Source organism: Rhineura floridana, chromosome 7 (assembly GCF_030035675.1).
Source record: "Rhineura floridana isolate rRhiFlo1 chromosome 7, rRhiFlo1.hap2, whole genome shotgun sequence".
Classification (NCBI taxonomy): Eukaryota; Metazoa; Chordata; class Lepidosauria; order Squamata; family Rhineuridae; genus Rhineura; species Rhineura floridana.
The window spans coordinates 63,443,984-63,456,149 of NC_084486.1; the positions used below are offsets into that span (position 1 = coordinate 63,443,984).

Genomic DNA, 12,166 nt, shown 5'->3' on the forward strand with positions numbered 1-12,166 from the left:
TGGGTCAAATATCTAAAACCATTTAATTATGATGTCATCTGTTAGCTTTAAGGATGATAAATACTGAAAGAAGAAAGGGGTGTACGAAGTGAAATAATGATGCACTGAAAGCAGCAGTTGTGTTGCATTAAATACTAAATTGATTGCAAGAGACCATTTAAGAAATGATCACTAGTATCTTTACTAGTTTGGAATTAGAAGCCATATCTAGTGCTAATGAAATCAATAACTCAGTTACAATTGCTAATGAAATCATCATCTTAAAGTCTTTCATTAAAGTTGGAGATCTCCCCACACCAGGCCCAAAGGTATGGATTTAACTTACAGTTGGAAATTAATTATACAGCTTTGAAAGTGACCAGAGGTAAAGAAAGCACCCCAATTCACAGCACTGCCACTGTGTTCACAATAGTTGCTCAATTTGTTTCCAAGGACGAAGCAGATGATTGTGCCAATAAATGGGGCAATCTATGTATGCCAAAGCTTCTTTTTTTTTTTTCAATAATTTTTATTCAGATTTTCATAAAACATACAAGACGAAATCATAAAACATTCAAAGACAAAAAACAAAATCAAAAATAGTTAAACAAAAAAAAAAAAAGAAAAAAAAAAACAAAAATAAAAATTAAAGAGTAAAATATTGACTTCCCATTTGTCAAAGATCAAATCAGTTATAAGTCTATAATATATAACAATCCTGTCTCTTAAGTCATATTATAAAATCACTTTCCTCCAGTAGTTATCTTACTTAATCATCAAATCTCATAAACATTACTTTATTCTTTCCACAAAAAGTCAAAGAGAGGTTTCAATTCTTTAAGAAATATATCTATCAATTTTTTTTTCCAGATAAGCATATCGATTAATCCATCTCATTACTAATTATGATAATCTTATTGTCATAACCATAGTCAAAATAAACATTTCAATTAATCCATCACATCAGAATCTGTTAGGTTCAGTAATTTCAGTAGCCATTGTTCTATTATCCCTATTAGTTCCATTTTCCATCTTCCATCTTCAGTAGTCTTGTTAAGTCCAGTAATTTCAGTATCCAATCTTCCATTATCAGTATTCCATAATAATCTTGCTGTCAAAGCCATAGTCATATAGTAAGAGTCTGATGGGAATTACCTCTATCCCAAATATTTTCTTGCCATCCATTCTGAATAGGTTGCTGAAATACTGCTGTAAAATCATATCTCTGTTCTTTTTTTCAAAATACACTGGGTCATCTCTTGAAAGTTTTTCCATTGTCACATGGCTGCAGTTAATTCCATAGATTTTCTCTATATTGGGCTCCATCACATCAATCCAGTCCAGAAGATTATCCATGCCATTGATAACTTTATCTCTAGAATCTTCATTAATTTCTTCAGAGATAACATTGAGTTCCAAACAATAGATTTTATTTCTAAAGTCCATAGACTCCAAATCTTGTTCCTGTTCCACGTTTGTTCCAATCTCCGGGATCTCCTCTCTCACAGGGACCCCTGTTCCAGTCTCCAGGGTCTCCTCTCTCACAGGGACCCCTGTTCCAGTCTCCAGGGTCTCCTCTCTCACAAGGACCCCTATGTCTTTAATCTCCTGTGTCTCCAAACAATAGATTTTGTTTCTAAAGTCCATAGACTCCAAATCTTTTTCCTGTTCCACGTTTGTTCCAATCTCCGGGGTCTCCTCTCTCACAGGGACCCCTTCCAGGGTCACCTCTCTCACAGGGACCCCTATATCTTTAATCTCCTGCTTCATTTTACTCAATTCAATTTTCAGCTCCTTACAACCCTGTCGCAGGTTTTGTTTCGTTATCTCAATCTCATCCATTATTTTCTGAAGCATAGTTATTTCCAGATTCTCAGCCACTTTCTTAATTGCCATTTTAAAAGAAAAATATAGGAAAACCACTTCTTATTTCAGCAACAATTGGGTTAATACTCCAAACTTGGTGACATCACAGTATAAACAGAGCAGACAGCCTTATCTCTCCATGCTTAAGTAAACAAAATGCAGTTCCCAGGATCGAAACAATTAATGGCGGTCGTCAGGAAACAGATTCGTCAAAATAAAATAGACCAAAAAGAGAGTAGTCTCAGACAATATAATATTCTTCAAAATAAAAATCTGGAATAGAAATCCCTCTTCTGTGTATATCTTTAGAATGCAAATCCAGGACAGCTTTTTGCAACAAAAACAGAGATAAGCTATTAATTAGTGAGTAGCAGAGAGAAGTTATGGCTCCCCAGTGAGATGTCAAAAACCGATCAATCTGGCAAATCTCTTTTAAACAGCAACAATTTAAGTCAAGTAAAAGAAAAATATAGAAAGAAGGGTGCTTGCCTGTTAGTGCGTTCTCTCTTAGAAGATAAGATGAACGTTCGCTTTATCAGATAGAGCTTGTTGTTGAAAATCCGTCCCACCTTCGTCGGCTGGACCTCGTCCCATAAATTAATGAGATCTGGTCGTCCCAACAAAAATAGGCTTTGAGGTTAATCTCTTCGTTTCTCCCTACCCGGGAGAAGTTTAATCAGTCAAAAAAAAAAAAAATCTGACTGATATATCTGAATAAGCTTCTTTTGAGGCAGGAGCCCGTCTCAAAAGCAGGCACAGGCTAAGTCACCCTTCCCGGAAGCTATGTATGCCAAAGCTTCTTTGGGCATTGCAGTTTGTAGGTGTTGTGAACTGAGGCAACGGTATTCAGCTCAGACTTCAGAAGCTGAATGATGCATTTTGAAGAAAATCAATTCATAAACATTTAGGTGCACCCAGTTCAGATCACTTCCATATGTTTGTGTGTGTGTGTGTGTGCACACAATGTCACTGAAGAATATACTTAACATCTTCCTTGAAAACAACACTGGACTTAAAAAACAACAACCACACATGCCTTTTCTATAATTCTAAGACAAAACGATTCTCTCCCTTCCAACTCTAGGCATAACAGAGAGGCAAATAGCCCATTAACCTTTGACAGAAAAGTTCCTTGTACATCAATGTTTTAGAAATATAGGTACTAAACAATAGGAAATATTAGTACTAAACAAAATAATCAGAATTAGAAAATGAAAGGGAGTTCCTCTTACAGATCCTACAGCATTTTGTAAGATGGGTGTCATTGGTTAGTTTTAAATTAAATTGTCATGGTTACAGAAGGCAGAAGGTAAACAGAGGCTTTTTTAGGCGTAGACTTTTATTTCATGATTTTGTGCAAAGTTCTTAATAAATATTTCAGGCCTGATCCAGACCATCTGTATGCTCACCATTGGGCTCACACAGCAATTGGAGAAGGGAGATCAGTGATAAAGGGATTCCCTCACACAAGAAGGAAGAGAAGATGGGGCACATAAGTGAATGATCCCTTTTTATTTTGCATTTCTCAAAATGCCATTTTTATTTTAGAAACTTAGTAAAGTAATTCCCATCATTTCAATCTTCTTTACTTTTGGAATATTCTGGTCACTGGGAACAAAATATTTCTAGGGATTTTTTTAAAAAATACATTTGGCTATAAGTTTCCCTCTGAAAAGTATTTTTTTCATAATAAGCATTTTAAAAAATCTTATATAAGATTTTCTTCATTTAAAAATAAAAATAGATTTAGCTCATACTATCCTTATAGCATCTGTGCAAATTCTTTTCATCTAGTTTTAAGCATTGATTAAAGAAACCTATACAACATTTCTGTACATGTCTTTTGAAGCAACTGATCAGGGCTTCACAATCAGACGGAAAACAATGTTAACTATTGCATTGTGAAGAGCATTACATTCTAGACTGCCGGCAGCCTACGCAAGCCAGAGCACTGCGGACATTGGACACTGACACTGTAAATGCAACAACACTTTAGGTATTTTCACAGTCAGAAAATTATTACAATATGGAAACTATTCAGGCAAAATGAGATGCAGCATCCTGCTGTTGTGTTATAGTACTGTAACGCACAATTGAGGAGGGTCAGAAGTGTCTTGTGGACAGACTAATACCTTTTCTCTGAGGATATACCCTTTTCCCCAGAACACATGCAGACTGTGGACTATATTGCCTAATAAATTGGTGGACAACCATTTGTATGGTGGGTCACCAAAATGTGTGTCTGTGGACTGGAAAACTGAAGCAGTGCACTCAGCATCTGAAATTAGAGTCCTCTGACTATGTCCCTTTTGATGTATGAAAGCAATTGTTTTTCAGACTACCAGACAAGAACATCATTTGAAAAATGTAAATCCAACCATGGCACAATAGTAGCTTCTTTCCGCACATAGAAAACTAGCACAAACCTAAAGTGTGTGAATGAAACACCAACAGTGCAAACCTTGCATGTCTACTCAGAAGAAAGTCCCATTAAGTTCAATAGAACTTACTCCCAGGTAAGTGTGTATTGGATTGCAGCCTAAGGTTTTGATCTAACCGGTTATGTGTAACTAAGTATGACTAAATAGAGGCAATCTAAGAAGAAATCAGGAGTGATTGTCTTCAACTAATCACATAGTTTTCATGGACACATGGTTTTCATGGACACATAGTTTTCATGGCCACAGATGTCAATTTGCTATCACACATCAAAACTGGCACAAGGATTCTCCAGTCTTTTGTTTTGTTGGTAGTGATGAGGATATGTAAACCTAATCTTTCATCATTATCCATATTCAACCACCCTTGGATAAAGACAGAATTTTGATTTTAAGGATAAACACATTTCATTAAATTGGTGGGGATCTTTGCAGACATGATTGTGCATCAGTACTAAAAGGCAGCCAACTTTGCTATGAAACGCATTACCTAAGTTGCTGAACACTTAATAGGCAGGTTTTCCAAAAAGATTGTCAGCTGATGATGCGAAGGGCACCAGCTATTGTTCCATAACTTTGCTCCTCCAGTATTAGGCTACATTGAATAAATAGTTTAACCTGGCCTCTTCATTCATTTGCTTGTAAAATACTTCGACTTTGTGATTCACTTGTGAGGGCTGATGAATTTATTGAGCTTCTTTTTAGCATCTTGTTTATTATGTCCTTCCATGTCTTCTTGTACTGATGTCGTAACAAAGAGTACACAAAAGGATCTGAAACAGCTTTGCTATAAGCCAAACACTTGGAAATGACTCCCCAGTGTGCGTTGATGGGGACTATGGATGATAATTCTACCAGTCTGCCAAGAAAAGAGGGAATATGATCAGATAAACATAACAAGGACTAGAACCCCCTAGATCGAGCATTCTATTCCCACCTGTAGGTAACTCTCTGAGAACAGTACAATGACCCATTGCTTGTCCATAGCATCTGGTATTCAGAGTATATTGCCTCTGAACACAGAGCAGACTTTCCCAACGTGGTGATCTCTAGATGCTTTAGACTTCAACTCCCATCATACTTCAACATTGGCCATGCTGGATGGGATTTGATGGAAAGTGTGGTCCTAAACATCTGGAGAACACCAGGTTGAGGAAAGCTGACAAAGAGGTTTCCATCTAGCTATCTTAGCTGTGAGAGCCAGTATGGTGTAGTGGTTAAGGTGTTGGACTACGACCCGGGAGACCAGGGTTCGAATCTCCACATAGCCATGAAGCTCACTGTGTGACCTTGGTCCAGTCACTGCCTCTCAGCCTCATGAAAACCTTATTCATAGGGCCGCCATAAGTCGGAATTGACTTGAAGGCAGTACATTTACATTTATCTTAGCTACAGGTGGGAAAAGATACCATTATCATGAACACTCACCAACACATACAAAAAAAAAGGTATTTATTGTGTCCATATGATCATCTAGTGGGGACTGGCCATTTTAAAGCAGATCATTGCAGCCATTTCTGTACAACACTATCTCCCATTTCAAGACAACACTAGACAACATTTCAAGACAACACTATCAGGAGAAATGGGTGTAGCTGACTCCATTGCTTTTGGAACTATTCCCATGTGAAGGAGTAAATTTATTGTTCATTTAATGTATGCTACTCATCTTTGTAAAATCAAGACAACTTACATTAATTAAAGCACTATATGAGATAACAACTACTAATAAAATGAAAATAAAGCAAAGCAATTTCCATGCGAGATGAAAAACTTATTTAAAATAACATTGTTTTGCTTGTTTCTAAAAAGACAAGCAAGCATGAATAGTGGTGAATTTCAGAAATGGTATTTTGAAACTACCATATGATCCATATAATTTTTTCAGGACTGGCAGCATGACTTGGGGAAAAACAGGTATTTAGAATTTTCCTTATTAAACCTTTCTGGGAAATCCCCATAGGTGATACTATAGGAATGTTATCTATGTGCACATATATATGCCTCTCAAGGAATAATGCTGGACATGCCCCTGCATGAGCTCTGAACTGGACTAAGCTTTCTGGACTGTGCATTGCCCACTAAGTACACAAGCACACTGATACTTGTAAACTAGAGTGGCCAGATACAAATGTGGACAGGGCTTCTGCAGTTTTAATAGTTTGCATGACAAGGTACACCTGCTGAAATTTCTCCTTTAAAAGTATTAAAAGGTGTGGGAGCTCCACTTTGATCACCTTAATATAAACTGGGAGATGAAAACAGGATCCTCTCAAGCCCCTGTGGGATCTTTTCCACACACAGATGTTGTACCTGTGTAGGGAAAGATCATGCCCTATATGAGCATCAGTCCTCTGGCACACCATTATCATTAGTGCAGAGGTAAATCAGAACGGACATATGAACCAAGATTATTTACAGGCACTGTTACCCAAGGGCAACATTTGAAGGTAATGGTATACTATTGATTTTAAGTGAACAATTAGTTCCACTTTCTCATAATTACTTTCTGTCAAGCTGTCAGATTCCAGATGGGATTTTCTGTCACATGCTATGATAGCCACTCTTGTGTGTAAGATCTCCATTAAGAAGCATTTAAATGTATGCAGGTCATTTTGAGGTTTTTCAAGGAGGCTTTTACTGTTATAGACAGGGGATGAGTAGAATTCAGATAAGAGCTTAAGGAGTTGCAATGAAGGAAAAAGCATAATTCATACTCTCATGCCTATTTAAATGCTTTCTTTCAATAGGTAGAGTTATTGATATTCTGATGGAAGTTGATGAAAGTTCCATGAATAGTTTGAGAGACTAAGGTGCAAAGCGGTTTATATCTTACCCAGTATCAATCAATGTTATAAATTCCAATTAACCTTTTTATAAAAGAACATCAAGAAGCAATGGCTATTAAAATAAGCATTCAGGAGGAAAGGTTTAGACACATTATGACATTTCCTTGAGTGACCCATGTTTTTGGAACACAAATCATACCATTTTTATTTTTCAATTGTGTCTGTATTTTTTATCCCTTTTAATATAATTTATATAGTCACACTCTAATCTATATCATTAGCTCTAAGTGCACAAGCATATGCTCATAGACTTAAATTAAATGCTTATCTGAGCATGAATGTCATCTATCCACACTACATTGCTTTCAGATGGATGTGCATTCAGATGCACAGCAAAATATGCATTTCCATCCACATTCTAATGCAATCAATCACGTATAGTTACATGACTCCGGCTGAATATCATTTAAAGATATCAAACCATTTAAAATAGTTTTAAGCTGGGATCCAAAGCACTGTGTGTGGTGTTTGGCAGCTTCTCCCTTCCAGCTTTAGTTCCCTAGCAATCCCCAGAAGCCCTTTGAAAGTTTGGGACCCTCCAGAGACAGGAGGGTTGCTGCCAGAAGACAAATTGGCTACTCTCCGCATAGACCCATCACTCTGGATCCCAGCCTTAGGGTTGTATCCAGTGTAGCACTAAGTAAGTGTCCAATCAATGGAATATTTACACTTGCACAACAGGACTTTCCCCCGTTCCCTCCCCCAGCATGCCCCCTGCGGTCCCCCAATCTGATCCAGAGGGTTGGGAAAAAACCCAGAACATTTTGGTGAGTGCATAGAAAAGACAGGGAAAGATGTCCTATTGTGTAAGCAGACATACTTGCACTGACCGGATGCTTACTTAGTGCTACATGAGATACAATCTATAGTCTGCAGAAGCATTCTTGGCTCTCGCTACAAGTCTCCCTTTCCCCAGTCTGACGACTGCTACAATGTATAACTGTGTGTGTGTATGTGTGTGTGGTAGAGTTGGAAAGTTCTGTCAGTTTTGGTTCTCTTGGTTTCTCATTTTTCCAATCTTAAATTCAGTTCCCCACATTTCTGCAGCAATTTGCATTTTTTTTAAAAAAAAAAAGCTCATGAAAATTCTCCAGCATTTTACTGCAAATTTCTCCAAATAAACACATTTTTGTAGGCAGTTTTGATGAATGTACACATTTTTGCAAGCACTTTCTCATGATATATTACGCTTTGTATATACTCATATATTCATTTTTATGCACACTTTCCCCATACATATGCATTTTGTAAACATTGGTTAGTGAACTACATTGAAAAATTCAAATAAATGCAAATTTTGAAGGATGGCTGTGTGTTGATTCTCATATTGTTTCAGAAAGTGCAAACTGAGCACTGAATTGAATTGCTCATCCATCCATAGTGTGTGCATGGGGAGGGGAAGACCACACCCATCTGCTCTGCCAGATGTTGTTTGCTCTATATTCAGAAATGTATTCCTGTCTACCACTGGTTCAAATATGTAAAAGGAAAAATGCTATAGCCTTACAGTCTGCTATAGATGAAGTGTTTGCTACTGTGATGAGAATTTATCTCCAAAGTTTGAAGCATTAGATGTAAACCAAAACTTTTAAACCCTCCCACTTACAGATTTTCAAGTAATGATAATGTGTTAACATGCAAGTGCATCCAATTTTAGCTTTCTATATGTTTTGGTAAGATAATGATTTTCCCAAGGCCCAAGTGTCTTTATATATTTACTAGTAAATTCTGGGCGTATTCTAAAAACATATATATTCCTGGCTGACACTGGAAAGGTTTTCATTCCAATCCAACGTTGATTGAAATGAATGGGACAACTGGGCTCTTTAACATCCCAACATTCTATCACATGCATTGTTTTGATTTCTGCTGGAATTGTGCCCTCTTATTAAATAAACTTCATGTTTTATTATGTAGAAAACCTTGGACTACCGAATGCAAAATTTCCACATTTTAGACTGTTTGTTTGTTTATTTAAGGTATTTATGTACCTCTTAATAATTACTGCAATCTCTAAGCAGTGTACATAAAAATGATAAAAAGCATCCAATGTATAAAATCAATTACAATTAATCATAAAAGCAGAAATCACATTACTTAAAGTGATGTGCAAAACAGAAATAAGACAATATACTAATATATTAAAATAACATTATACAGTTCCAAAATTAGCAGTGATCATGCCCAGATTTTTCTTCTGGGAAGGCCTGTTGGAATAAAAATGAATTCAATTGATGCTCAAATCCAAAAAAGGGTGGTGCTCCTCCAATATCCACCATAAGGGAGTTCCATAAAATAGGGGCTGCTAGACTAAAAGCGCTGTTCCATATCACGAAGAAACCAATCTTGGCAGTGTGCAGGAATGCTCCCCCCTGCTGATTGCATTCGCACACCAGCATATAGTGGGTAAGGCAATATTTCTGGTACCAAGTTGTTAAGGGCTAGGGATGAGGTTTGCTGCCTAGTTCCAATCCACTTGTCTTCCAATAGTCTGTTATTCGATCCTAATTCACCCCTTTTTTGTTCGCACTTGTTTTGGCACTTGCCAATTTGATCCGCTATTTTTGGTTGTGAAAAAAATGCATAATTTTTAATGTAAATGCCTATGTAAATGATCACAGTGTTCTACGTGGTTTTTTTTCCCTATTTATCACAACTACACACAGTTATGAATGCATCCATTTAGAGGAAATTACAAAGATAATTAAGTAAAATTGGAAAAAATTCAAAAGAAATCTGGTCTGATTACAGCTGCAGCCCGCCACAAAAAATCTGTGCTGATTACAGCCACAGTCCACCAGAAGAAATCAGTGCCAGACCAAAAAGATAGCAGACTGTTGAATTCAGTCGGAATCTGGTACTAAGTCCTATTTAGTGGATATTTTCCCCTGTGCCTATTAAGGGCTTTATAGACCAATACTAAAAGCTTAAACCTGGCCCAAATTCATATTAGCAGCCCATGCATATTTCTCGGCTCAGGTGTTAAGTGCTGTTGATAGATCTGTTAGGTTACTTGCATGCCATACGGCAAAGGATTATAGCAGATTATATCCAGGTTACTTCAACCTATTATTCTAAGAGGCAAAATATATGCTTGGAACAATTATGTGATTCATGCCTCCTGAGGCACATCTACCACTTCATGGGGCTCACATGTTGGAAAGCTTCCCCATATAAAAAGCTCTCTCCATGTTTCCTAGATGACAGCCCTTCTCCCTGGCATACTAGTTTACCAGAAACAGAGAATTTTTGAAACAGGAAACATATTGATACTTCTGAATGTGTCGTTCAGATTTACAGCTGCTAATCCTGTCAAATCCCACAAATGAGGAAATGGGTTTTATATCCATAGCATTCAAAACCTTAAATTGCCTATTTACTTTGATTGTTTAGGGTATCTGGTGGCTGGCTGAATTAAGTAGTGCTGTTCTGCTTTTTTTTCTGAGCATTTACCACTAATTAACAGTAGCGGCTGCTAGGGCAGAGTGGGGTTACTCTAGGTTAGACTAATGAACCCACTTTCTGCTCCTATCACTGCTTAGTCTCTCTCAGTCAACACAGAGGCTCAAAGGGAGTGGGCAAGGTGAGTGGAGGCTATTGCTACTTCTCCTTGTTCCAATCTTTGCTCAAAGGGGAGAGGTGAACAGGCAGTCACAGTGAGGAGGAAGAAGACTAGGGCCAAGTGGGATGGGGGCCATGGCAACTTCCCAGTAATGCCTATCCCAGGCTGTGGCATTGGGAGTGCTGCCATGCATTTTTGTCCAGGAGAACGAACACTCTGGCCTCACGATTCTACTGTGGTGGAAGCAAAAGTACTTTTGAAGAAAGGTCTATAGCTCAGTGATAGATCATCTGCCTTGCATGCAGGAGGCCCAAGGTTCAATATGTGGCATCTCCAGGTAGGGCTAAGAATGTCCACAGTCTGAAGCCCTGGAAAGGTCACTGCCAGTCAGTGGAGACAATAGTGGGCTAGATAGACTAATGGACCTTATTCACTATCAGGCAGCTTCCTATGTTCCACTGGGCTGTACCCATTTCAGTCATCGTGTGTGTGGAATGACTTCCACGAGCACAACGAAACTTCCCCTCCTCCTCCTCCCCCTGCACACCCTCCAAAACTATTCCTCCGACCCTCTGGAGCAGATTTGCGGCAGTATGGGGGGCACACGGGGGGAATGGAAGGGGAAGTTCTGCTGCACTCATGGAAGTTGTTCCATGTGCCCAATGACTTATCATCCAACTCTGTCCTTACATGGCAAACTCCCATCCAACCTTGACTGTTATCTAAAACGTTTCAGGGATTTCCCAAATATCCTGCAACTTTCAAAGCCAGAGAGTTACCAATTGGATTGCTGGTTGCTCTGCCTCCTCAGCATCCCTCCTGATGCCACTCAATGCTTCTACACTGTACCTATGACAGGACTGGAGCCAGCTCCTAGTGTCATGTTCTCACAAAGTAGCATTAGGGCCCCTGTGCCTGTTTCTAGGAGTGCTTGACATTTTAAGCCAAATAAAGCATTTTTAATAGTCCAGTTCAGTTTATTTCTTTTGGCCATTGATCATAGTGATGCGGAACATGCAACAGAATACAAAAAACGATAAAGTAAAAATGATCAGGTAGTAAACTTAGATGGCTTTAAAATATGATTAGACAAATTTATGGAGATCAAGGCTATGGCCACAATGGCTATGTTCTACTTCTACAGTTGGAGGCTGTATATCTCAGAATACCAGTAACTGGGAATTGTAGATGGAGAGAGTGCTGTTGCACTCAAGTTCTGCTTTTGTGCTTCCCATAGGCATCTGGTTGGCCACTGTGAGAACAGGTTGCTGGTCTAGACAGGCCTTTGACCTGTTTATATCCTTAAACAATGAAATGCATAGAGAGGAGATCTGCAAAGATGCAACAATCTAGCACTAACTGACACTCAGGCTACAATCCTGCACACACACACATGCATCGGAATGTACTGTCAATAATGCTAACTGGTCAATAAATCAGCAGTAACGTATATGTAAACTTAAATGTGGCTG

General features: G+C 38.3%; 1 protein-coding gene across 1 annotated transcript in view; it reads right to left on the bottom strand.

The window, feature by feature from the left end:
• Positions 1 to 4,851: 4,851 nt before the first annotated feature.
• The window catches only part of GPR26 (G protein-coupled receptor 26), a 31,905-nt gene continuing 24,590 nt past the window's right edge, over positions 4,852 to 12,166 (bottom strand). The window contains exon 3 of the mRNA XM_061634372.1: positions 4,852 to 5,142. Within this exon, the coding sequence (XP_061490356.1) occupies positions 4,911 to 5,142 (232 nt within the window). The 3' untranslated portion in view covers positions 4,852 to 4,910. The remainder of the gene's footprint in view (positions 5,143 to 12,166) is intronic.